This window comes from Stegodyphus dumicola, chromosome 4, assembly GCF_044657685.1.
Source record: "Stegodyphus dumicola isolate Sdum_Otavi_A_Nest chromosome 4, ASM4465768v1".
In the NCBI taxonomy this organism is placed as follows: Eukaryota; Metazoa; Arthropoda; class Arachnida; order Araneae; family Eresidae; genus Stegodyphus; species Stegodyphus dumicola.
The window spans coordinates 142,087,952-142,114,389 of NC_140771.1; the positions used below are offsets into that span (position 1 = coordinate 142,087,952).

The following is a 26,438-nucleotide window of genomic DNA, read 5'->3' on the forward strand; positions in this document are numbered from 1 at the left end:
TATAATAGTTGTTTTCTCCACTGAAGACTGAGATTATTATCTGCCCAATCTAGAATAAAAGAAGGCTTTTTTTGCAGACATTTTGCAGCTAAACGAAAGAAAGAAATCTATTTAATGATATTTTTAAAATAAATTCAGGCATTTTTATATTTATTTCGCAGCAAACATAAGAAAAAAATATTTGCATTAAATTTCGTGATGGTATGTCATCAAACTGCTAGATTTAATTTCCGGATTATGCCAGAGAAAATTTCCTGAAATTTTGAAGTAATATTAAAATAAGTAAATTTAGAGGGAAGGAGCAACATTAAATGATATGAATAACATAAAAATAAACATAATTGCTTAAACATTTAAGAAAATTTAATTTGAAAATTAACGATATTTTAGCGAATATAGTTATATTACATGGTTAGCCTAGATGACTGATTACTGTTTTTTTATTTTACTGCAAAATGACAAATAAGGCATAAAAAAAAAAGGTTTAAAAGATTTTGCGGTAAAATCCTAATATACGCTAAGGTCTTGGGCACGATTTTGAAAATTGTCACTACACCAAAATGACTCGTTTACTGCTTATCATAATGTCGCCAAATCCCATGTATATCGTATATGGAGGCAAGGAGGTTAGAATAGAATATATGGAGGCTATTCTAACCAAAGAACATCTATGTAAAGAAGAAAAGGTTTAATAGACATAATGCTATTACGACACTAGAAAGCGGAAGGAAAATTTGCCAAGGGATTTGGCGACAGAACCTGGCTGCCAGAATTTCCCTCTCCACGATATGTACAGGAATGAGGAACATGTATTAAGAAGAAACGTTCTTTGACAAAACGTTTCTTTGATTTTTCGCAATAATTTAAAAACGGATTTTCATAGTTTTTTTTTTAATCCATTAATTAATTTACTTGAGCAAAAATACATTTTCTTTTCCTTTTAAAGTTTAAAGAAATTTTAAACGATATTCATTTTATGGACTCTTGATAACACGACCTTTGAATTTCAACATCGGCTTTGAGCTTTGGCGACAAATATTTCGCGCATGCGCGGCTGTTTCCTTCTAAGTTGGAATGGAGCCACGCCTGTTGAAGAGAGGTTTTCCTTCTTTACAATACATATTCTTTTATTCTAACCTCCATAGTACCGTACACTAAGATTAAACCCATTTTTTTTTTTTTTTTTATGTATGAGAATAAGTATTTTCTTTAGTTCAACATGCACTGCACGTGCATGATTCTCTCTATTCTCGAGGTTACTGGAAACTTGCTTTGAAAAAGACAATCTAATTGGAGCTGCGAAAATTGGCTCTATACCAGCTGCCCGAATAACGCTCACGAGATACACAATTTGCCGAGAAAGTGATTGCTTCCAATGTGTGCGGAAAACTCACTTTTTTGGGGTGGATCGCTGTATGAAATTCCCCGACTTTTCCAGATTTTGACTAAAATATTTAAATTACCTGACTTTTCCCTGAATTTTTTAGGTCAATTTTCGAATTCCTCAACTTTTTCCGGTTTTCCAGGCAGCATGGCAACCCTGTATTGAGATAGCACATAAAAATACTAGAAAATTATAGAAAGTGTTAAAAAGCTACAGAAACAGAAATTGACAGTAAAAGTAATACAAAAGAAAGTGACTACATGCCAATCTCAACTGAATCGAGAAAAGCACTGCAATCTCTAAGAGCTCTTGAATTGAAAGGTGGAGATCAGAAAAGCTACCAACAGTTTTACAAACTTGAAAATACAACTGAAAGATGTTGGCGAACAATGCAAAACAAATATGGATACAGCAGTTCTCTCTAAAATTTGTAATTATAATTTTTTTAAATAAATAAATAATAAATTTCCATGTTTCACAAACAGTTGAATTTTGGCATTATTTTTTTTTTCATTTAGGTATTAATTATTAGATCAATTATTAGTTACTAACTTTCTAAAATTCAAAGTTGATACCATAATTTGGAAAAATGAATTCACAATTTGTTAAACCCAGCTGATTAATAAACTCAAACGTGCTTTTTAAAGTAATTTTAATAAATGGCGGGTACTATACTTGTTTCTTTTTATCTCATAAGATAAACTTTTTGCATCTGAAACAGGCTTTAGAAATGTTTTTCCCCTCCTTTCGCCAGCCATTCAAGAGCTATTTAGAAGCCCTCTCATAGTCTCTTTACCCAGGAGAAAAATTTCTTCTGCGTTCTCCAATCTCTTATTTGAAAATTAGCAAAGATTATTCCCCTAAAGGCACACTTTCAAATGAGCAGTAGTTCCATTGCAATACTGTAAAAAATTGCCAAACTGCGCCAAAGTAGTTGTGTTAATACGTTAAGTGCCAAAATACTCGCAGCACAGTTATAGTTTAGTCTATAAAATATGTATTTAATCATTACATATTCAATTAAATATACCTCATTTCCTTTACATAGCTTTTCTAATATATCTGCAACAGCTTGAGCATCATCAATAAAGATAAGACACTGCAAGGAAAAAGGTGCAACTTTTGATTGGGAAATAAATCAAATGAAATTAAAAAACATCATTGAAAATTCATGCAGTAGACCTACCTACCTGGCACATATTTACATAATCAGGAGTTTCTAAATTTTTATACAGATTCACTAATGTCTGCAAAACTTGATTTCGGAACATCCTGTTTTGTATTAATGACATGGTCACTTTAAAACTGTATGACAGCATACCAACCACATCATCCTGAAACAAGAATAATGGCAAAAAATATCAACCACCCAACATTCAAAATTTTCTAATGTCAAACAAGAGGAAAAAAAACTGTTAAAAATCATTTAAAAAATATATTAAAATATCAAGTAATATTACTTGAAAGTCAGTGCTGCAACATTCAATTCTCTATGATCATCTAATTATTACAAAACAGACTCAGCATTCATTAGTGTAAATTTTCATAGCTTGTACAAAATTTAGTTTAAAATTTAACACATAAATGAAAAGCCTATTTTAGTGAGGGGAGGAAAGATTTATTCTGAATATATTTTAATTGTGACGAAAAAATTAATCCATGTGCAATAAATTATAACAATACACAGAAAATCCAGTTAGTGACTTTGGATACACTGTAGCATAAAAGACCCTAATTAAGCCTAAGGCAGAATTCTGTGTTCATTATAATTGTTTTATGGTAGGTTTGTCAATTAAATATATTAAATTAATTTACTAGTCTATATTCTGGGGAAAAAAATGCCTTACCATACTAAAAAAGACATTCAAATTGTGTTCTTTATGCTCAAATATAATAATAACAATGAAATAAATATCCAACTAAGGTGGTTACCAAGTTCCAATGTCGAAAATTATATACTTAGTGACAAAAGGTATGTATTCAGTGGTATAATGCTGTATCGGATTACTTATAATACTTAGAGGCATTTTCCTGTGATATGTACTTAGTATATAATTAACATATAGCTGTGATATGTACTTAGTATATAATTAACATATAGTTAGTTCACAAGTAAATCTATACTTATTTTAATTTAAATTAACTTATTTTACTACTACTAGCTCACAGGCACTAGTTAATCCCAGCTATTATATTTTGGGTTGCAATTCATTTATTGTTTGAAAATAAACAACCTGTTCAATGAAATATATTTCCTGTTACTATGAAAGAGAAACTTTTATTACCCTATAAAAATAAATATAACAATTTAAATATTATGCATAATTTAAGAGAAAAATTGACATTATTTCATAAATTTAAATTGATACTTCTTCTATTTTATCAATTATATGAATCATTTAATGATGTTACCATAGCAGAAAGTAATCTTTCAGATTTTAACAAAAATTTTGTTTCATCAATGTAATGTTTTTAGTGTAATTACTTACTATGAATACAGTAAGATGAATTACAGGTAAAGCGAAAGTAGTAATCTTAACGAAGGAATCATGATATTAATTTGTTTTCAGTAAGGCATTATTTTTATTCTTAATAAATCATTATTTTAATTTCACATAAATTATTTATGTATGATGATTATGAGCTTTTAAATGTGAATTTGATACACGTAAGAGACTTATTTTGATAAGTCTGAACAGATTATTATTTTGATTTAATATAAAATATTATTTGTGCCATGTAGTTATGATTTGGAATTATTTAGAATAAATCTTAAATATTTTAAAGCGTTTAAGAATTGTAAAATAATAGTATTTAAATACTACAGTACATATAATGCAAAGCAATATTCAATACTGTACAGATAAAATACAAAATAAGTATTGATTCAACACTACTTTGATGTAATTTTACTTTTTAGATTTAAACGTATAACACATTTAAACTGAATATTTTCACTTGGTTGGTTTAGTAAACACTTAAAAAATGTTACACACACACACATATATATGTATGTATGTAATAAAAATAAAGAATATGTAAAAGATTAAATTAGCAGCTTAAATTCTCTTCCATATTCTAAAAATAGTAACCTCTATTTGCACTGTGTCATTTTGAGATTAATCTATGTCATATGGCTCTTAGATAATTCTGATGATGTAAATGGAACTAAAACTCAAACAGCCAATAGTAATTTTACAGCAGTATTAAATATCCAATCAAATGCATTGAGAACCAAAACTAAGTCTGAATTAAGATTTCACCCTGAACATAACGCACTTGCATTCAATAATTTGGTCTACCTCTTCTTTCTTATTGCAAATTTATCTAAAATGTAAATTTTTTGGAATAGGCACAATTAATGTGACAACATGATTGTGGCCGCAACATGTTTACTGAAATAAAAGTTGAATTAAATATACCTTGATTGCCAAATTTTTTATTCATTGTGGATTGGCATTTCAGCATTATATGACATCGAAATTTGTTCATTATGGATTCAACCATGTGCTTTCTAATACAGAATCTATTACATATATATTGTTTTAAAGAAAATACGCCATGTATAATATTATGAAGAAGGTGCAAACATACTATATTTTTTCAAAACAAATTAGTTGCTTTTTAATGTGATTTGGGATTATATTTAGAATAATAAATTTTATTTCTAACATAAAGTTTTAAAACCACAAAGGAAATATTTCTCACTAAATGAAGTGCTGATGGAAGTGGTGATAGATCTTCTGGCATATAATCTACAAGGTTAATCAGAAACGAGTTCTGAGGTGTATTTTCCAGATGATCACAAGACTGCATGAATTGACTCCAACTTTTTGCCGCTTTCCGCATCAGTTTCAGATAACTCATTTTAAATGTCTACTTTTTGCCATAGTTCTTAAATGAATATGTTTTAAGAAAAAGTCTTCTTGAGAAAAATAGGAAATAAAATGGAATAATCAATTAAAAAAAAACCTCAAATGATAATTAAAAATATACATGTTAATATAATAAACAAATTTAAAAAGACAATTTTCAAGTTTATTAAAAGTTACTAACCATAATTATCTACCATAAATGAGATATGATTGATAATTTTACATGATAATCTAAAGCAACAGATTATTGCAAGAAAATGATAGATTTTGAAATTCTACATTTTGAATTTTACTTAACATCTACATCAATTTAAGGTTGCTGTTATGACGTCCTGTTCTCTCAAGCATAATGCATTGGTCTCCATGATTAAAAATTGTTGTTTTAAGCCCAACAATGGGTGGTGTGTAATGGATTTACTATTTTTAAAAAATTATTTACAGAAAAATTTATTGCTAGCTTCAGAGCAATAGAGATATTTATTCAGTTTACTGAAGATGAAGATTAAAAATTAAAACCAATTTTTTCACTGATGACCCCCTACCACTAAGGTAACAAGCTGAGAATGAAATTCAACGGATATTATGTATGTTGAGGCTTGTTTCTTTTCTCCTTTAAACTGTGCGAATTAATGAAATTTTTACCTACTGCAACCTTTTTTTTTTTTTTCTTCGGCACAAGGAATTTACATTTATTTTTTAAAGACTACAAACATGATTTTTGCCTTCTATTACTTTGTGCATTATCTTTCCTGTAACAGTGAATCTTTGGCCCAATTACAAGATGATCCATGTAAAAGCTTTTTCGTCTGATGCCAGACTAGTAAAAAATATATTAGTATAAGGTTGCCTACTAGCAAATCATTCATTTAAAAAATTAGAAAAATTATTACTTATATAAAAAGGATGCATATAGCACATACACCATTATACGTAGTACAGTCATGGCTGTACTACGTTATAGCACCAATGGAAGCTATATGTACTATCACAGCAAAAAACTGATAATTTACTCACAAAAGAATGCAGGATAACTCATAAGATTTGTATTTTACTCCAAAGTTGAATTGGCTCTATTTTCTCAATTCTAAAATTAAAGTGATAATTTTTGCTTCTTTCAAAGACTTTTAAACCTAAAAAACTTTGTTCTGTAAACCTCAATATATATAACTTGCTGCAAGCCTCAGTATCAACTAAACTTAAAACAAGAACTAACAGCAACATATGTTTAAAAAAAAAAAAAAAAAAATCAGGAATTTTTATATCAAAATTCAGAATAAAAAATAGTATGATGAAATTTAATAATTTCACAAAAGCTGGCTTTAAATATCATATCTTTGTTGTAGGTGTAAATTACACCACACCTTCCATGAGCAAAAAAATTAAATTTGAGAATAAAATAATCTTAGTTATTAAGCCATTCCTTCTTGCTCCTATGAAAATTAGTGGGTGAGGTTTTGCATTCTATTTCTCATGCCTGTGACATTTCTGGGATGGAATGATCAAAAGAAATACACCAAATAAATTAAAAACAATCTATTTATTACATGGAGAATTTTTTTTAAATTTTATTTTTTACTTTACCTACCAGATGGCAGTACCCTTGATTTCAAGTTCCAAAAATTAAAAATGAATACATAAATTGCTCATACACTTATTTTTAAACAATTTTCTTGAACCAAAAAAAGGGAAGGGGCACTTTTTTTTTCATTTTTTATTTTTGTTGAAAAGTATGCAACCGTTAAGGGGTTATATGTACATTTGAGATAACCCATACTTAGTCTATCCAATTTTAAATGTAATTTTAAGGTTAAACAAATACTTGGAAACATGATGTACAAACTTACTGACTGCATAACTGCTGCTTCAAAAATATCCATGCGTCGTGTTTCCAAAGCGATACCAACAGCTTGTTTGTACTGACCATCTTGAAAACATCTTTGAAACATACGATTTACAATTGCCTCTAAACGATTATCAATCACCTGTTGTTCTGTACTCTCAGCATTATGAACACGCAGCTTTGTATATTGATCAATACATTTAGCTAAAAAAAAAAAAAAAAAAATTTTTAAAATTAACACTGAAGTGCTATATTGTATAATAATTCTATTCAGTACAATTAACATACATCAAAATAAACTAGCACAAAATATACATTTTAAAATAAATTTAATTTATATGACAGATTTTACATCATTATTACAGTGACAACATAAAACAATACTTTACGGTACAGCTTCTATTTTAATTCCTAGTCCTCAAAGATATCATTCTTTCCCTAAAAAAATCATTGATTCAATTCATAAAAATGTATGAGGTTGCATTTTCTTCTCATAACATCTAAATTGCATTTTCACTTTTCAGATTTTATTTGTTAATTCACTCTTCCCATTATAAACTTAAAAGTTTGTCCCTAATTGTGCTCTTATTTATTTAGTACTTAAAAGATATCATACTGATGTCAAAATTAAAAAGATTTGAACAAAACAAAAAATATAGTCATATCAGATTTAATTTGTTTAAATATAATACAGAGCAATAATATTTGGTGCCAACAATTTGAAAAGTGATACGGGCATTTATGGTATCACAAAATGCCGTTTTGAGACTAATAACCAGTTGGAACTAACTCCCCTTTGGGCTCAAGATAAGTCTAAACTTAATACATAATTTGATAAAATTCTGTATAGTCATTTCTTCATATCTGCTCATAAATATGATTTCAGTATTCATGATATCAATTTCTATTTGTGCCTAAAAATTCTTTTGAAAATTAAACAATATGTAATTTGTAAGGTAGACAAGGTGCACCAAGTAGTGCTTTCTCATGATAATCCTGGCTGATATCCATATGGTATTTACAATGCCAATGAAAATTAATGAATATTACAAAAACAAAATTTTTGCTCACTGAAAAAGATTAAAAACAATTTGAACAAATGCGTCATTAAAGCATTACATAAATTACTATGTTTATCAATAGAATAATCTTGAAATACTGAACTTAAAGTCAAATTTATGAAAATTTAAAAACAATTAAAACAATGATTTCCTTATTTTGCAACAAATTATTTGGTACTATCGCATTATCCGCCTAACTCTGATAAGAATCACAAATTCTATGACACCAAAGCAAAGAACCCAGAATTTTATGAAAGTCTACTCATCTGGCAACCCAATAGTTGCATGTGCATTATGCCAGCATATAATGCAACCATACATCTTGATAGTGGTGATAATGCATACAGTTTTGAAACTTGGAACATGTTTGTCGTTTCTGTGTATTGCGATTACTGCGTGGAGTTGCTTTTTCTTGTATGAATCGTAATGCCAGTGGAGTTTGCTTGCTAATGAAAGAGAGTCTTGCTATTTTTTAGAAATATGTCATTTCGTCTAGTAGTAGAGAGTGTGGAAATGCACAATCCATGAACATAATTTGTGCAGTTCTCATTTTTTTAATAAGTAAATTGTATATGGGCAGCACTGCCAAGTTCTTCACTAATACCGAAGTACTGTATCCTGTACACATGGATAGAAGACTTCGAAAAAAAAAGGAAGTGTTTTATTATGGATATCTGCTGCAGTTTTAATTTGCACTCATGTCCATAAATTAAGGATAATTTGGAGTCACGCGGAAATCGAACTCTAAAATAAATATATCACCTGTAAAATCACTACACGCATCTTCAAGAATCATATGCAAATTTCAAGAAGTAACCAGTTGACACAGATGGTACGTCACAATCACAAGAGTGTAAGACAGTGATATATAAGGAATACAGGCAAAGAAGTAAAATTGTTCGCAGGCGCTTTATAAGCATTTCAGTGCAATAACAAAATAGTTAGAACACAAAGTACACATTTGGATGATTTTTTACGTGGTAGAATAATCGGCTGTCTGGAATGTGGGCGTACCCAACTGGAAGTATCAGACTAACTTGGAATTGCCCAGAGTGTCATCTCCAGGCTTTGGCAACGATTCCAAGATGATGCTAATGTGAGTAGACGTTACAGCACAGGTCGCCTCAGAGTTACAACGCCGAATGAGGACCGGTATTTGGCAGTTACTGCCAAAAGAAACAGGCGGAGCACAGCCTCAGACCTGTCTCGTCAGCTCTCTTCAGCCAATGGTACGAAAATTTCAAGGTAGACCGTGTACAGACTCTTAGAGCAGATTGGTCTATATGCTCATAGACCTGTCAGATGCGTTCCACTTACTGCAACTCACTGTTGCCTGAGGTTAGCCTGGAGTAGAGAGCATGCATTGTGGACACCGCAACAGTGGGCTTGTGTGATGTTTTCCGACGAGTCCAGGTTTAGCTTGCAGTCTGATTCTTGCCGAACTTTCATATGGAGAGCTCCAGGTACCCGTTACCACCAAAAAAACATCATAGAACGACACCGTTACGGTGGTGCAGGAGTGCTCATTTGGGGTGGAATTATTCTGAGTTCCAGAACTGACCTGCATGTTCAAATTGGAACCATGACAAGCCAAATCTATCGGGACGTCATTCTGGAACAACATGTACGTTTGTTTTGGGGCGTCATGGGCGCACAATTTGTGTTTATGGATGACAATGCCCATCCTCACCGTGCAAACATCGTAAGCGAATGCCTTCAGTTGGGGGATATCACCCATATGGACTGGCCAGCATTCTCACTGGACTTGAATTCAGTAGAGCACGTGTGGGACATGCATAGCCGACGAGTTGCAGCCCGTCAACCTCCCCTACATGTCTACCAGAACTTCGGAGAGCATTGCTTTTTGAGTGGTGTGATATCCCCCAAGATCAGATCGATAATTTGATACTCAACATGCCTAGGCGTTGTACGGACTATATTGCATCGTCTGGGAGACATACAATGTATTAACAATCATACCAACCATGTAATATTGGTTTTTTGTAAATAGGTGTTTTTTGTAATTTGCTCCAGGGAGAAAAAAATCGCTAATTTTTTTAATAATATCAAAAATATAGCATCTTTTTTTGCTCTTTACCTTTTGTTTAATAAATAAGCTTTACAAATAAGTCAAATTTTTGCTCTTTACCTTTTGTTTAATAAATAAGCTTTACAAATAAGTCAAATTTGTTTTGCTTCTAACTCTTCCTTTGCCTGATTTTGCATTATCCTTAATTTATGGACATGAGTGTAGTTAATTTGTTTCTGTTTAATGTAATTTTCCTAAATTTTATGTAAAGTTTCGTTATGGACGTTTGCTATATGTCAGTTTTAGTGTTTCTTTATGCGTGTTATTTAAGTTTCTAATTTCATTAATTTGTTGCTATTTCATGAAATTTTGAGCGCACTGCAATTTTTTAAATGGCTACTCTTTTTCACATGTTAGGCTTCCGAAAAACTAATCACTAATGACAAGTGGTTTTGCAGAAGAGCTGGGTGGATAATACGAGAGTAACCTTTCTTTAATGTGGTATATGGTCACCTCTAACAGGAATGCCAATCTCATATCTTGATTTTATAGAAATCACAAATTTTGTTATCAAATCTTTTGGATAACATATCAACACACTGGGAAGTGTATGGATCTCAGGGGATCCAGGTAGGCATTTGGCATTCTGTAATTCATCTATCTAAGGCATCAGGTTCAAGCTGGTTGCTATAAGTTGGTCAATCATTCAAGCGGTATCTTTTATTTCCAAATACCCCGACACTAGAAATGCTTTGTGTAGATCAGCACTGCCACCTACCAGTTTAGAAATCTGTACCAATATCATCCTTAAATTCTCTTACAAAACTTTCCAAGACCTCATTCTACATATCTGTGACTGGTTACAGATTCCCATCAAAAATATGCAGCTCCATATGATCATTTATGATGATTCTACTATAAGCCATAAAACAGTTTTCAAAAGATGGTCTTTCATTAACAAAGGAAGACAAATTGCATGTTCTTCACTTCCTCCAGATCAAAACACATATTGAATCACAGCTCAGACTATATCTATACTCATCAGTAAACAATGCAAGGTCCCATTCTTCTTAGCTCCACTGAACAATGATGACACCAATAGAATATGATGAAATGATGATGATGAACTGAAAATTATGACGACACCAACTTAAATGGATTCCTTCAGAAGATGAAAGGAATAGAAAACAAACTTTTTCCCCCTACATAAAGCCCCATCTTATGAAGCCTTTCTGATTAGTTGATTTCTAATGGTTTATATAAATGAGAAAAATGCAATGGTATTCTTTCATAATTTTTTTTTTTTTTTTTTACTTTGAACAGAATATACAGAAATTATCATGTAAGGAGCTTATTGGGGCTTCACAAAATGTGAAAATAAAAAGCAATGAGGGATGGTTCACCATCAATTTGAGTAATACCTAATAAACTTTTTATGGCAGTCTGTTCACAACCTTGAAGCTATAAGGCCACCAGGAAATATATTCAAAAAATATATCCAAATAAAAAGATGCATGCAGGAATTGAATCTACTTTTATTATATTTTAATTCTATGCATAATGTTTTTTATTATTTATGCATGTGTTCTGCTTAGCAGAATTTCCGACCCCCTTTACAGCATTCATTTTGCCCTCGGTGATATTTTTTCACAATGACCACAAAACATTCAAATAACACCTGGATTTTTTTAGACACATTTTGAGTAATAATTAAATGTTCACTCAACAAGTTATAAATTACTAACATTAACATCACTAAGGTCCATAATTTTCTGACTTTTATATTCAAAGCGAAACCAGATATGGTTGTGTTCCAAAATATGCAATTTAATCATAGACATCATTTCAATAATCAAATTCTTATTCAGAGTGAAAAAATATGTAAAAAGTGTCAAATCAGGTACCAAACAAATACAGAACATAAAAATATGTAATATTCTAAAGATTCTAAAGATTCTAATTCATTTGACATTAATCACTATTGAGAGAACTAGTTAGCTGATGAAATTTTAAAAGAAATATTGAATTTTAACCAATATCTAAAATGACAATCACTTTCTGCGATATAAGAACTTTTGTAATAACTTCATTAGTCTCTAATTAATAAAAAGTTCTTAATTATTAACAATTAATAATGAAAATCTTGATATTACTTGAAGAAATAATATAGTGCTTCAACATATTCTTTCACAGTCAAGTTTTTAGTATTTTTAATTTAAATAAATAAATAAAATGTTTTTCAATAAGATTAAAAAACAAAGCTTGAAAAAACAGTTAATTTGTTAGATGCTGTCAGCACTTTTACAATAAATATTCCCACTTTTCCAGCAGAGCAAAAGGATTGTTATATAAAGTTATGTTTGTTCTCACTCAGAAAGTTTTAAGTTTTGGACAGCAGTTTTGGACATCATTTCTGCAAATGAAATGATTTGGCATAGAGTTGCTAAGATTTTATTACATTCTCTGATAAATAAATTAAATCAGAAAAGTAAATTAAATCCTACTTGAGTAAAAAGCATAGCATAAAGTTGCTGGCATAATAATTATAGGCTGTCTTATTTAAATTAAAAACTTACTTCATTATGATAGTAACTTTATTCCAAAATAAATAAATAGCCTTAAAAAATGTCCAGAGAGGAACTATTACAAAGGCATCTCTTGAAGAAGTTTATTTGCCATGACCTGTTAAGCATCTTAAATGATTTTTGAATTCTAGTATATACATAACACTTTCAACATTATCTCTATCATTAGTATTACTACATCAATATAATCACAAATTCCCACCATTAGTACTCTGACAAAATTTTTTCAGTTACTTCAAATATTACGTGCTTTCATAGCGACAGTAAAACTAAAATACAGCATTACATATATTCTATGACCGTCAGTAACCACACTGTTTACTCCTACAAACTGCATGCATAAGCTTGGATTTATTTAGTAGTACTTTAAACTATACTGTAGCTCTGTGATATCAACGTATTTTGCCACAGATAACAACTGAAAGGGAAGTAATAATTAAGTGTATTAATATTTATATAATTAAGTGTATTAATATGCACAATGTAGTGATACTACAATGTAGTGATACTACATTGCAAAATAACAGATTGTTTTACTAATAAGAAATTCTAATAGATAATAATATGCATATGAATGAATTATGAAGATGGGACAAACTTTTCCTTCCATTGTTGCCTTATCTAACCTTTCAACACAGATCCCAATTTTGCCATACATGACACTTTACAAATAACAGACTTATAGTATAATAGTAATTAAATATGACAAAAGAAACTGAATTCTACTACAAGCTACTATAAAATGTAAAGGTGAAAATAATTTTTAAAAATATTTTATAGAGAGAATTAACTTACAAATAATTGTCTCAACATATTCAGAAGAATGATTAACATCAAATAAATCACCAGCACCTAAAGCATAAAACACAGAATCTTCAAATGATCCAAGATGATAGTATACCTAAAAAAGAAACACTTAATTTAAAAAAGTACATTTTCCAGTCCCTGATAAACAAAACAAACAAAAAAAAAAAAAAACTCCTTTGTGCAAAAATATTTCAAGAGATGATTATAGCAAAACTATATTCCACAGCCTTAAAATTGATGAACTATACGTGATTACCTTAAAACTGATAAACATATATAATTAGAATCTCAGTTTGTCATAACAGAATTACCATTAGGCATTCTAAAACATTTATTTTCTTTTCATACACCTTTTTTTTAAAAAAAGGATATTACAGATACCATTGAATACTTTTAAATAAAACTTAATATAATTACAATTTTAATTTTACTGTTGTATCATAAATTATAATACGACGTTTAGCTTAAGAGAGCTTCTCCTGACGCATGCGCCGTTCGCGTTTATCCGCGCGGTGATGAATGATGACGTAACTGTTTATTACGTATGTATGTATATGTATACCATTCTTACTTCTTCCCCCTTTTTCTCTGCTGTATGCAACTATGTTTAAGTTAATCTCTGTCATTAAAAATGTTCATTGATATTACAATCTATTTAGGCTCATTTATTTCTTCAATGGTTATGGGCCCAGGAACGTTTCAACTGTGCCTAATTAGAAAAATACTTATTTTAAAATGAACATTTTGAAGTTTTCGAGCATTGAACTCTTAAGCCTAATTCAGTGCAAGAACTGTTACGTCTAATCAACGGTAAGAACTGATCAGCGTTCAGTTAAGCCTATTTTTATAGCGCTCAATCTTGTTTATTTTTGGCTGTGAGAGACTGTATTACATTATGTCGCATTTGACTACTATAGAAAAGCTCGGAAAAGATAATTTTGACAGTTGGAAATTACAAATAGAAGCAGTATTGATTAAAAACGACCATTGGGATTATGTGACCAGTAAAGCGCTAAAACCTGCTGAAGGAACCGAGGACGAAAAGAAATGGCTCCAAGCTGATCAAAAAGCTCGCGCAGATATAATTCTTGCTATTAATCCTAGTGAACTGTGTCATATAAAGCATTGTGTGACATCAAATGCTGTGTGGAATAAACTCAAAGCCGTATATGAATCGAAAGGACCTGCGAAGAAGGCTACATTATTAAAACAGCTTTTATTTAGAAAAATGGCGGAAAGCGAAACGATGTCTGAACATTTGAATAATTTCTTCGAAATAGTTGATAAGCTTAAACAAATGGAAATTGACATAGCTGATGATTTATTATCGATTCTTCTGCTCTATAGTATTCCAGAAAATTTTGAAAATTTTAGATGCGCCATTGAATCAAGAGATCAGTTACCTAGTCCCGAATCTTTGAAAATCAAAATGTTAGAAGAATGGGAAGCAAGAAAAGGGAAAACGTCTCAAGATTCACAGAATGCATACTATACTGATTATAAAAGAAGAAATCAAGAACAGAAGAAAAATGAAAAATGGAAGGTAAATTCAAACAAAAATTTTCCAGCTGAAAGAAATTTTCGAAACTTGAAGTGTAATTACTGCTCGAAAATTGGGCACAAGGCATCTGAATGCAGAAAGAAAATAGCTGATAGAAAATATGCGCAATCAAATAAGGGGAAATCAAGGTTCTATGATGGCTTCTAATTATGAAGAGCAGATTAGTTTAGCAGTAAACAATGCTTATCAGAAGACCTCCTCATGGTGCTTAGATAGTGGCTGTACATCTCACATGTGCAATGACAGAAGGTTATTTTCAGAATTTCACCCTCGAACGAATTCAACCATAAAGTTAGCAGTTGACAAAACATAAAAAATTACAGGAATTGGAACTGTCCCTTATCACAGTACCTAACGAAAATAAGACAATTAAACTTACGCTCAAAAATGTGTTATGTGTTCCGGATTAAAATGTAATTTGCTGTCAACATCTAAAGCTACTGCAAATAATCGTTCAGTGATTTTTACAGAACGACATGCTAGAATAATAGAACCAAATGGATCTATACTAGTGCAGGCTATTCGTCATGGTGATCTTTATTATATACATCCAAGCACTGAAACAGCTGCAATAGCACAGGTAAGTGATTTTGTAAAGTGGGCATCTTAAATTAGGTCATTTAAATGAGTCTGATTTGAAAAGACTAAGTCTGATAACATGGTTAGAAATTTAAATTTTAATAACACTGAATCTCTAAAAGACTGCAAAGTCTGTATCCGAGGTAAACAAACTGTGCAACCTTTTCAAAAAGAATCAAAATTTCAAAGTGATGAATTACTGAACTTGATTCACTCAGATTTGTGTGAACCTATGAGAGTCCCATCCCATGCTGGTTCGCGTTATTTTGTTACTTTCATAGATGACAAATCGCGTTATGTCGAAGTCAGTTTTCTTAAAACTAAAGATGAAGTGAAAAATGCATTCATTAAATACAAAGCTGCGGTCGAAAATCGTCTAGGAAAGAAAATAAAAATCCTTCGGACTGATAACGGTCTCGAATATCGCGGAGAAGAATTTAATAAATATATTCAAGAATGCGGGATTAAACGAGAATTCTCTGCACCAATGACTCCTCAACAGAATTCGAGAGCTGAACGCATGAACCGCACTTTAACTGAAATGGCCAGATGTTTGTTACTACAAAGTAATCTTCCCCAATCCTTTTGGGCTGAAGCCTTGAACTGTGCTGTTTATATTCGTAATCGTTGCCCAAATCGAAGCCTGGGAGTAAACAAAACACCTTATGAGTTATTTTTTGGCATCAAGCCAACTGTATCTCACTTCAAAGTATTCGGACAGAAATGTTTGTACTTAATAAAAGGTCTAAAGGGAAATTCGATCCTCGTTCAGAAGAACATATATTTGTAGGATACTCAAATGAATCGAAAGCATACAGGCTGTGGAATAAAAATTCCAGAAAAATCATTATAAGCCGAGATGTTAGATTCATTGATGAATTTGAAAACTCTACTAATTATGATAAAGATTTAGAAGTTTTATTTCTCGAAAATATTCCTGATAAAAAGAAGGAAGAACCTCTGAATGTAAAGCAAATATCGGCTGATGAAATAACTGAAGACCCCTCAAATATGGCAGAAGCATCTGCTGAATCATCTGATAATGAAGATTCTGATTCCGAAGCAATACCTGAAATGCAGATTAAAAGGGGGCCAGGTCGTCCAAAGACAGTCAAGACTGGGAAGCCAGGAAGACCAAAAAAAGGAGTACCACAATATAAACATAGAAAAGGAAGAAGCACAAATTGCTGAAGAAGATACAAATCCGACATTAGAAGAAGCATTAAATGGAAGTTATGCTGAAGAATGGCATAAGGCTATGCAAAGTGAGTATGAAGCACTTGTTAAAAATGGTGCATGGAAATTAGTAAAGCGACCACACAACAAAAAGGTAATAGGATGTCGCTGGGTTCTTAGAACGAAATATAATGCAGATGGAACAGTTCAAAAGAGAAAAGCTCGATTGGTTGCTAGAGGATTTGCACAGGAACCTGGAATTGATTTTAATGAAACCTTTGCTCCAGTAGCCAGAGCAAGTTCTATAAGAACTGTGATTGCATACAGTGCTGAACAAGACCTTATGTTATATCAACTAGATTTTGTTATGGCTTATGTTAACGGAGATTTAAAAGAAGAAATTTTCATGGAACAAGCTAAAGGTTTTGAAGACCAAAATAATCCTGATTATGTTTATGCTTTGCAAAAGTCTCTTTATGGTTTGAAACAAAGTGGAAGACAGTGGTATGAAAAATTAGACAAAAAACTCAAAAACTTTGGATTACAACCATTACAATCAGATAAGTGTGTATACAGGATGAAAACATCTCAAGGTGAGTTAATTCTAATTTTATATGTTGATGACTTAATAATAGCAACAAATAGCTGTGATTTATATGCTGAACTTAAAGATTAACTTTCTAAAGAATTTCATGTCAAAGATTTAGGCAAACTTCATTATTGTCTTGGAATAGAATTTAATCAAGATGTAAATAATAATTCTATTAGTTTATCTCAGCAGAAATATGTTGATAATATTCTACGAAGGTTTAATATGCAAGATGCAAAACCAGTAGCAACTCCTTTAGATCCTAGTGTAAAATTAAGTAAAGAAATGTGTCCTTCTGAAACTGAAAAGGAAGAAATGAACAACGCACCTTATCGCCGTCTAATTGGTTCGCTTATGTATCTTTCTGTGTTTACTAGGCCGGATATTGCATATGCCGTCAGTCACCTGAGCCAATTTAATAACAATCCTGGAAAATTACACTGGTTGGCTGCAAAGCGCGTTCTTCGATACTTAAAAGGAACTAAAAATTATTGTTTAAAATTTCGAAAGACTGAAAAAGCACTTATTGGATATACCGATGCCGACTGGGAGTCTGATGTTAATACTAGAAAATCGTATACAGGTTACCTATTCAAGCTAGCTGGAAATCCGATAACATGGGAATCACGAAAGCAACAAACTGTTGCATTATCAAGTACTGAAGCAGAGTACATCAGTCTTTCAGAAAGTGCCAAAGAAGCAGTTTATTTACGTCGTTTTCTTAAAGAATTAAATTTTACTGCTGATTATCCAACCATTATATATTGTGATAATCAAGGTGCACAGAAGCTTATGAAAAATGCTGTTTATCACTCACGCACTAAACACATAGATATTAGACATCATTTCATTCGTGAAATTTATGAAAGAAATGAAATAGACGTTAAATATGTGCCAACAGAGAAAATGCCTGCTGATGTACTGACAAAAACATTGACTGCTTCGAAACATTCTAAGTGCTGTAAATTAATTGGAATAACTATAAATGATTAATGTTTATTTTTTTTTTAGACGCCAAACGTCGAAAGGGGGATTGTTGTATCATAAATTATAATACGACGTTTAGCTTAAGAGAGCTTCTCCCGACACATGCGCCGTTCGCGTTTATCCGCGCGGTGATGAATGATGACGTAACTGTTTATTACGTATGTATGTATATGTATACCATTCTTACTTCTTCCCCCTTTTTCTCTGCTGTATGCAACTATGTTTAAGTTAATCTCTGTCATTAAAAATGTTCATTGATATTACAATCTATTTAGGCTCATTTATTTCTTCATTTACCATTATTTTTGCTAATTACACAAGTCTGATTCAGAAGTAAAACAACAAAAAATCAGCATTATATTTTAAAATTTTACCGGACTAAACTTTCAAATTTTTAAAGGACTAGTCCTGTGAAAATCTGAAAATATAACGCTGATTTTTGTTCAGGGTTCGTAGCCACATTTTAGTTAAAAAAATAAGCACCTATAAGCATTTTAAGGAAAAAATAAGCACCTGTCTAATTACCTTATACACAACTGCATAACCTTAAAAGAAAAATTAGACTTGTAATTTAAAATATGAGCAATGCAATATTTATTAAGCATTACCTCAACCATGGAAAACAATTAACTTTTTTTTTTTTTTAATTTTAAATGACAGTTCAATTTACAGAATTAGTTTACAATGAGAGAAAAAAAAACTTGCAGAACTAAACTATATTACAAGATTTAATGATGAAATTTCAGTTCAAAATATAAAAAATAAATAATAATAAGCCATAGTAATTGTATTTGTTTGGCACCTAATAATAAATACAATTTATTTTTCCACTCATATTAATATTAAAATAATTTAAATCAAAATTCTGAACATTTTCTAAATTTTCATTGCATATCAGTTTTCCCTTAACCCTTTCAGGACGGACGTCCCATATACACATTCCTTAAGAGCGTCTCTTAAGCCAGGCGTCCCATCCACGCATCACTAAAGATTGCATTCAGAGAACGGGTGATGCGTATATGCATTTTAAGCTGGAACGTTTTTCTGAAGGCCACTAGATGGCATTTTATGTCCATTACTTTTGAAATGAACACAGTTTTAGGTTCCTGACCTTGAGTTTGATATATTCTGCTTGACTTTGGTATTTTACTCATCAGCTGTTGCGAGGGTGGGGGGAGGGGAAAGCATAAACAGAGGTGAGCTCTTTAAATTGCTGCGTGCTAATGAAAACATTCGCGTGTCTGATTTATATCCAATTCCTTTTTTTTATTCTAATTTTTCCTTTACTATGTACGGTCTTTTAGGATTAGTAAGTAGAGTACTGTTACGTTTTGCATTGCCTTCAGATATATTTTCGTTTCTTCTCTTTTTATTTTGGGAAGCCTCACCTCCAGTCTATTACGGCGGGAAGGTGCTATTTATCAGAGGAAGAATACCCTCGTATGGTCAATGAACCATTTATTATCGCAGATGTGAGTTATGATTCATTTTCTAAAGAGTTATAAAGTGATACTTTTTCTGAGAGTTAGAAAGTGATACTTCTCCGTGCTTCGAAATTTATCGCACTCAGTCTTCATTTTAAATTTTGTTACTTCTTACTGTTAGTCTTTATTGTGTTGTTTTATTAATTTTAAACTTTATTGATGGATTTTATCAATTAAAACTTTGGAATAATTTGAATAGCGCTTCCGAAAATTATTTTACAAGATAAAAAATTTTTTAGTATATTTTCATGTAAAATAAAGGAAAAAAAATGTTATTTAGTGCTAATTTTAATATATATAAGAGCTCAAGTAATAATCTAAAACGATACCAAAAATTGCGATGCTAGAAGAGAAACTTTTTTTTTTTCTGGTTTTTTTAAATAAAATTAGGCTTAGTGATGCAAAACCTCCGTCCTGTACGGTGACTGCCTTCGATTCCCTTCTGTCCCGCACGAGCGTCTTAAACAAAGGTGCGCCGTCGTGAAAAGGTTAACATATATTCCAAGCAAAGTAATTTAAGTAAAAAAGAGGCACATTTCAGAAATCAGAAGACGGAAAATTGTTTCATGCAGTCATCCTTTAACAGTAAAAGCTTAACTAACCCGCATACTCGGAAATTGCCTAATATTCAGGATAGTAACTTGGAAAAGAGGAGTGGGGGAGATTGTAGCCGTTCTTTAGATTTCTCGGCTAAATAAATGATTTTGACATTTCGATATGTACATCATATAAAAATAGACCAACGGAACTGAGAAATATTCTGCTTAGAAAGCACAATAAAACTCTTTTAAGTGTTCATAAACAAATCTCAGACTGAACATCAAAATTAATTATCTCTGCAAAATACGGCAGCAAACGTTATTGTGCAATACGTGCGGCATAATTCTTCCACATGTGATATTACACAATCGGAATCAACAGCTGCTGGTACTCGGAGAGTAAAGAACTAAATAAAGCAAAAGAAAGAGACTTACTAATCTGCGATGTTTCTGACTCTAATTTTCAACAGACTGTGTTAAATTTCCGGAATAGAATCAATCTTCGCTTGGGTTGAGTAGACCGCAAAAACTTTTAATCCTATTCAATTCAGATTGGACAGTGACCAAAAAAAAAAAAAGTCCGCTGCTTCAATATTAGAGATTTTGCGAAGAAAGAGGAGAACCTCCCAACCTCCGTACCGTATAATGTATTGGCAAAAAAAAAAAAAAAAAAAAAAAAAAAAAAAAATTATTTTGACTATTCGATTACTTTTCTTTTATTTAAGACATTCCAAATATTATTCCATAGAAAGCTAATTTGTGTAAAAACACACCCATTTTTGGAAGTTTATCTATACTTCAGCAGTTACTGCAACTATATTATTATAAATATTCATGCATATGCTCATAACATAAGCATAATGATCATAATAAACACGAATATGAACTGACCACGTGGTATGAGAAAGCAAATTATTAAAATCTTGATAGAAATTCAAACGTGCGTAGTATTTGGGTGGGAGGAAAAGAATACCGAATATACCGGAATTTTCTACCGTTTTCGCAATTCTTTGACCAATAGAACGACGTGCACCTGTCTGTACTCTCGCGCGCACCATAGGTTATGTTAATGCACAGAAAGGGGGGAAAAGCAATTTCCGGGAGTATGATTCACCATTTAACGTTGCATATAAGGAAGAAAAGTTGTTTATTTAGTTTCAGCTTTGGAATGGGGATAAAATTCGCGTTCATTAAAAAAAAAGGATAAAAAAAAGCACTAAAAGAAAAATATAAGCACTAAAAATGAAAAAATAAGGGCTTTAAAGAAAAAGTGAGCACCTATAAGGGCCTTTATATTTTATTTTCAAATATAAGGACTTATAAGCACTTGTAAGGACCACTACGAACCCTGTTGTTTGACTTCTGAATTAGTATTTGTTTGGCGTGTTATTGTGTCTTAATTATACAAGTCTGGTTTAAATATTGATTTAAGCCAAAAAATAATAATTACAAGCGGCTTCACACTGCAGATTATAATAAAGCATCTTACTTAGTTGAATTAAAGATTAGACAGTAAATATGGGATTAATACCTGATTAATAATTAATTATCATACTAGTCTGATTAATAATGAATGATATATAAATCACAACGACACACAGTATAGTCTCCGCAGTGATAAACAGGGCTCTCTGTTAAGAGGTTATTACACATGGCTACAGTCCCTGCTAGACGGGACTTTTCTGAGAAACGAGATTCTGGTAGCACTAGTTTAAACGGGAGGATTCCCAGAAAAAAAGAGCCCCACTGTAAGCGAAGTCCCGCCTAGCTACGGAAATAATGTTATGACTATGCGGGATTTTTTCAAACTTCACCGAAAATGTCTCTGGTCCCGGGTAGAGACAACCAATCAGATGAAAGTTCTACTTCTAAAGGATCACGTGATCCCAATTTGAGCGATAATCAATTATTGTTTGCTGTTCAAATCTTTGTAGTAAGTGAGAACGGTAACCTAGCTACGTGTGTTTCCCAGAATTGTGCGGGTTCTGAGAATTGTCCCTTTCAACGTCAAGTCCCGCATAGCCGAAACATAATGTGATTGGGACTTTAGTGCAGCAATACCAAAGGTGTGACAGTAGGCATCAAGATAAACACCAATTGCCATAAAACATGCTTTTATAAACCCTGTTTAGACAATGAAAATCACAAAAATAGGTATGATCTGATTTCATGTCAACAGGAAGGTAGCATACTGATTTTGCTTGTAGGTTATTCACCAAATTCTATGCCATCTCATTGCAATAGTAGTCTCATAGCACAATTTACATTCTGTTTTATTCGTAAACAACATGGCTGACTACTTGAGAAAAAATATACCTTAATGCCTTTGATTTATGACTCAGCACATGGCAACAGACACTTAGCACAATGAACATACCAAGTTTGGTTTGGTTTATTAGATTACGGCAAAGCACTCGAGGACTATCTGCCTTAAGGTAGGGATGCCTTCGTGGAGGACTTTTTAAGGGAAACTGGCTCGTATACACGTTACACATGGGGAAAACACCCATGCAGCCAGCCTGTTCGCGGGATTCGAACCTCGAACCGAACTACCAGTTTTCAGTAACGTTACCGCTCTGCCGCTGGTGCGCCCTGAACAGAACATACCAAGACCAATTACCAAGGAAGTGCTATCTGCAACACAACAACTTGAACAAAATCCATTGGCAACTACAGGAGATAACATATTGTGAATGGAAAATCCACACACTCTCAGGATAGGTTTATTATGAATACCTGGGCAGAAATTCTTAGCAATTATTTGTTGGCCCCTACATTCTGCCTGAATGCTTCAATCGCATAAGATACCCGGATTTCCTGAAATATATTCTTCTAGACTTGCTGCAAATTGCACTATCAATAGAGAGGAGAGATACATGGTCCATGTATGATGGTACTTAAGCACAATTTTTTCAGCATATAACCACCTCCATGAAATACATTTCTTGAAACAGACTGGATGTAAATTCCCAGCAAGCATAGGAGCTGTTGCTTGGCCCTTATGCTGGCCAGATCCTACTCTCTTGGAGACATACTAATCATCTGTTTATAAGATGCCTGCAAAGACACTGTAGAATTTCTCAGCATGGATCTTAGCTACTGCAACAGATATCAATATTGCATTTAATATCTTAAAACATGTCAATCATTCATTTCTGCATCACTATGAACTGTGCAATATTTGCAGCCACCACTTCAAATAACAGTTTATTCCTACTATACTTTGCACCACAGGCAATGCTGCAATGTTGTGAAATGAAATATTTTTGTACTTAATACACTTCTTTTTGGTCCCAACTCGATGGCAGACTTCTATAAGTACTTTTCTGATTTTTACCTATTGAACATGGTTTGCAACAGCATATTTCATGGCAATTATTGTTCTTTTGATGTCTACTGCCATTCCTTCAAATCTGAAATTGCATCAACAGAACACTCAGCATGGAAATATAGGTACTTTTCTTTTAACAGGGTGCCAATCGCCATACGTGGTACCCTGTTTATACTTCATCATGACTATGTCTAACCCCCAATTTATGCAATTCTCAGACTCTTTTTTACTTCCTTGTACAAAATATAAAGGGAGTATTGTAATCGCGAAAAGTTTCAGGCATCATATTTCAACACAAATATCCATTTTCACCGCTATCGAATGCAATTTAACGATGTTTTCAAGTGACATCTGTATGCAAGGACAGGATAAAGGACTCTTTACCCCCAAAAAAATTTTAAAACTAATTTAAAATGAAATCTGAAGAGAATTTTTCGTGGCCTCTGTGCGTACGTACGTATCTTCCATAACTTAAAAACGAGTTCCCTCAGAACAATGAAATTTTGTATACAGTACAGATATAACATGTAGATGTGCACCTTGTATTTTGGTTGCAATCGGCTGCACCAAAAGTATATAAATATATGTATACATATATCCACTCTGTTACTCAGCTCAGTGATCTCAGTTTTATTCTTATGTTTTTAAATTGTGCATTTTTTGCTTTAAAAAATAATTGAATTATGTTGTTCTTATCTTCCAGTTCAGGTTTTTATGCCTTTAGTAAACCTGCATGCAATATTTTTAGAATTATCAACAATTTAAAAGTTGTTTAAGTGCCACCAAGCCTAATAATTTTTTCCCTGGCGGCCATTGCCTTCAAATAACTTTCTTTCAAATACATTTGAAACAGCAGAATAGTAGATTTGCCAAACTAGAGAAAGTAATTAAGACACAATAACACGCCGAATAAATACTAATTCAGAAGTCAAACAACAAAAATCAGCGTTATATTTACCAAATTTTCACAGGACTAGTTTCAATGGTTTTACCGAACCACCATCTTCAGCTGCAAAACCGCAAATGAACCAGATAGGAAATAATGATTAGATAAGATAAGAAAGCCTGAACAAGAATAAGCAAGTGGCGCCATCTGTTGGTAAAACCAGAACTAAAACATAATTTCTTTCAAGGCCGAAGGCAAATTTGGATTGGAATTAGGATCGTTAACTAGAACAGAAAGATTTTTATGAATGTGAAATGCCTCTAGAAAATCCAGTTCTCCAATGGAAGATGTTTTTTGAATAATTTTGGCAGCAGAAAAACTGAAAGTGTGGTTTTCGGACCAACAATGTTGAGCAACAGAAGACTTCCATACTCAAGGACCCCATTCCGGTTATGAATTCCTGGGCTATTTATGGGATTCCTTGCCAGTGTGGTTTAACTTACATTGGCCAAACTAAGAGAGCCTTAAAATTTCACGTCAAGGAACATGAGGCATATGTTAGAAAAAAGGAAACACAGAAGTCTTCTGTTGCTCAACATTGTTGGTCCGAAAACCACACTTTCAGTTTTTCTGCTGCCAAAATTATTCAAAAAACATCTTCCATTGGAGAACTGGATTTTCTAGAGGCATTTCACATTCATAAAAATCTTTCTGTTCTAGTTAACGATCCTAATTCCAATCCAAATTTGCCTTCGGCCTTTAAAGAAATTATGTTTTAGTTCTGGTTTTACCAACAGATGGCGCCACTTGCTTATTCTTGTCCAGGCTTTCTTATCTTATCTAATCATTATTTCCTATCTGGTTCATTTGCGGTTTTGCAGCTGAAGATGGTGGTTCGGTAAAACCATCGAAACTAGTCCTGTGAAAATTTGGTAAATATAACGCTGATTTTTGTTGTTTGACTTCTGAATTAGAGAAAGTAAGCAATAACAAAGATAATGCCTTCTTTTATTATTGCGAATTAAATCATGGTTAATCCATTCTGGAATTTATTCGAGGAAATAAGTGTTAGATTTACTTCATAATTTTCAATGCCGACATCTTGAGTTTTAATGTATTTTTGCCTTGTCGCAAAGTGAGAACTGAATTAATTGAATGAGAAATACTGAATCGTCTGCGAAAAACTGTTTCTTTTTTTGCTGTTGTTCTTTGCTTAATTTCTTTTCTACATTGTTTTAGATTTATTATAGTATTTGAATAGAACATGTGGCAATGATTATATAATTCTTAAAAATGATATAAATTTTGTGCATTCTGAGTTAAAAAATGAACGAAATGTAACGCAGTTAAGTGAACCTAGGGCCAGAGTGTCGCTATGGTAAACAAATATAGTGAATTTTAAAAGTGCATTTATTCTATTGTGGTTTATGCGCTATCGACGAAGTATATTTATTTCAATCCAATAAGTTTAAATTAAATGCGAGAAAAAAATGGGTATAATTTAATATTCCGTACAAGGAAGTCCTGTGATGCACACATCAGATTTTTTTTTTTAAGAGAGAATAAATCACTGTGTACATAGGGAGAACAACAGTTCTCTTCGTGTACAGAAATGAAGTTAATTTTGAGCTATTTACAGCAGCTTTAGCTAAAAAGTAATTTGGAAATTTTGTTGTATTATATTTATTATCTTATTTAAATTTTAAGATCACCAAAGTGAAAGAC

The 26,438-nt window shown here is 32.1% G+C and overlaps 1 protein-coding gene across 1 annotated transcript in view; it reads right to left on the minus strand.

The window, feature by feature from the left end:
- Rpn2 (Regulatory particle non-ATPase 2) overlaps nucleotides 1-26,438 on the minus strand; it is a 137,046-nt gene that overhangs the window by 87,042 nt on the left and 23,566 nt on the right. The window contains exons 4-7 of the mRNA XM_035361533.2: nucleotides 13,570-13,675; nucleotides 7,104-7,303; nucleotides 2,575-2,718; nucleotides 2,415-2,483 (exon numbers count right to left, since the gene is read on the minus strand). Coding sequence (XP_035217424.1) covers nucleotides 2,415-2,483; nucleotides 2,575-2,718; nucleotides 7,104-7,303; nucleotides 13,570-13,675 — 519 coding nt within the window. The remainder of the gene's footprint in view (nucleotides 1-2,414; nucleotides 2,484-2,574; nucleotides 2,719-7,103; nucleotides 7,304-13,569; nucleotides 13,676-26,438) is intronic.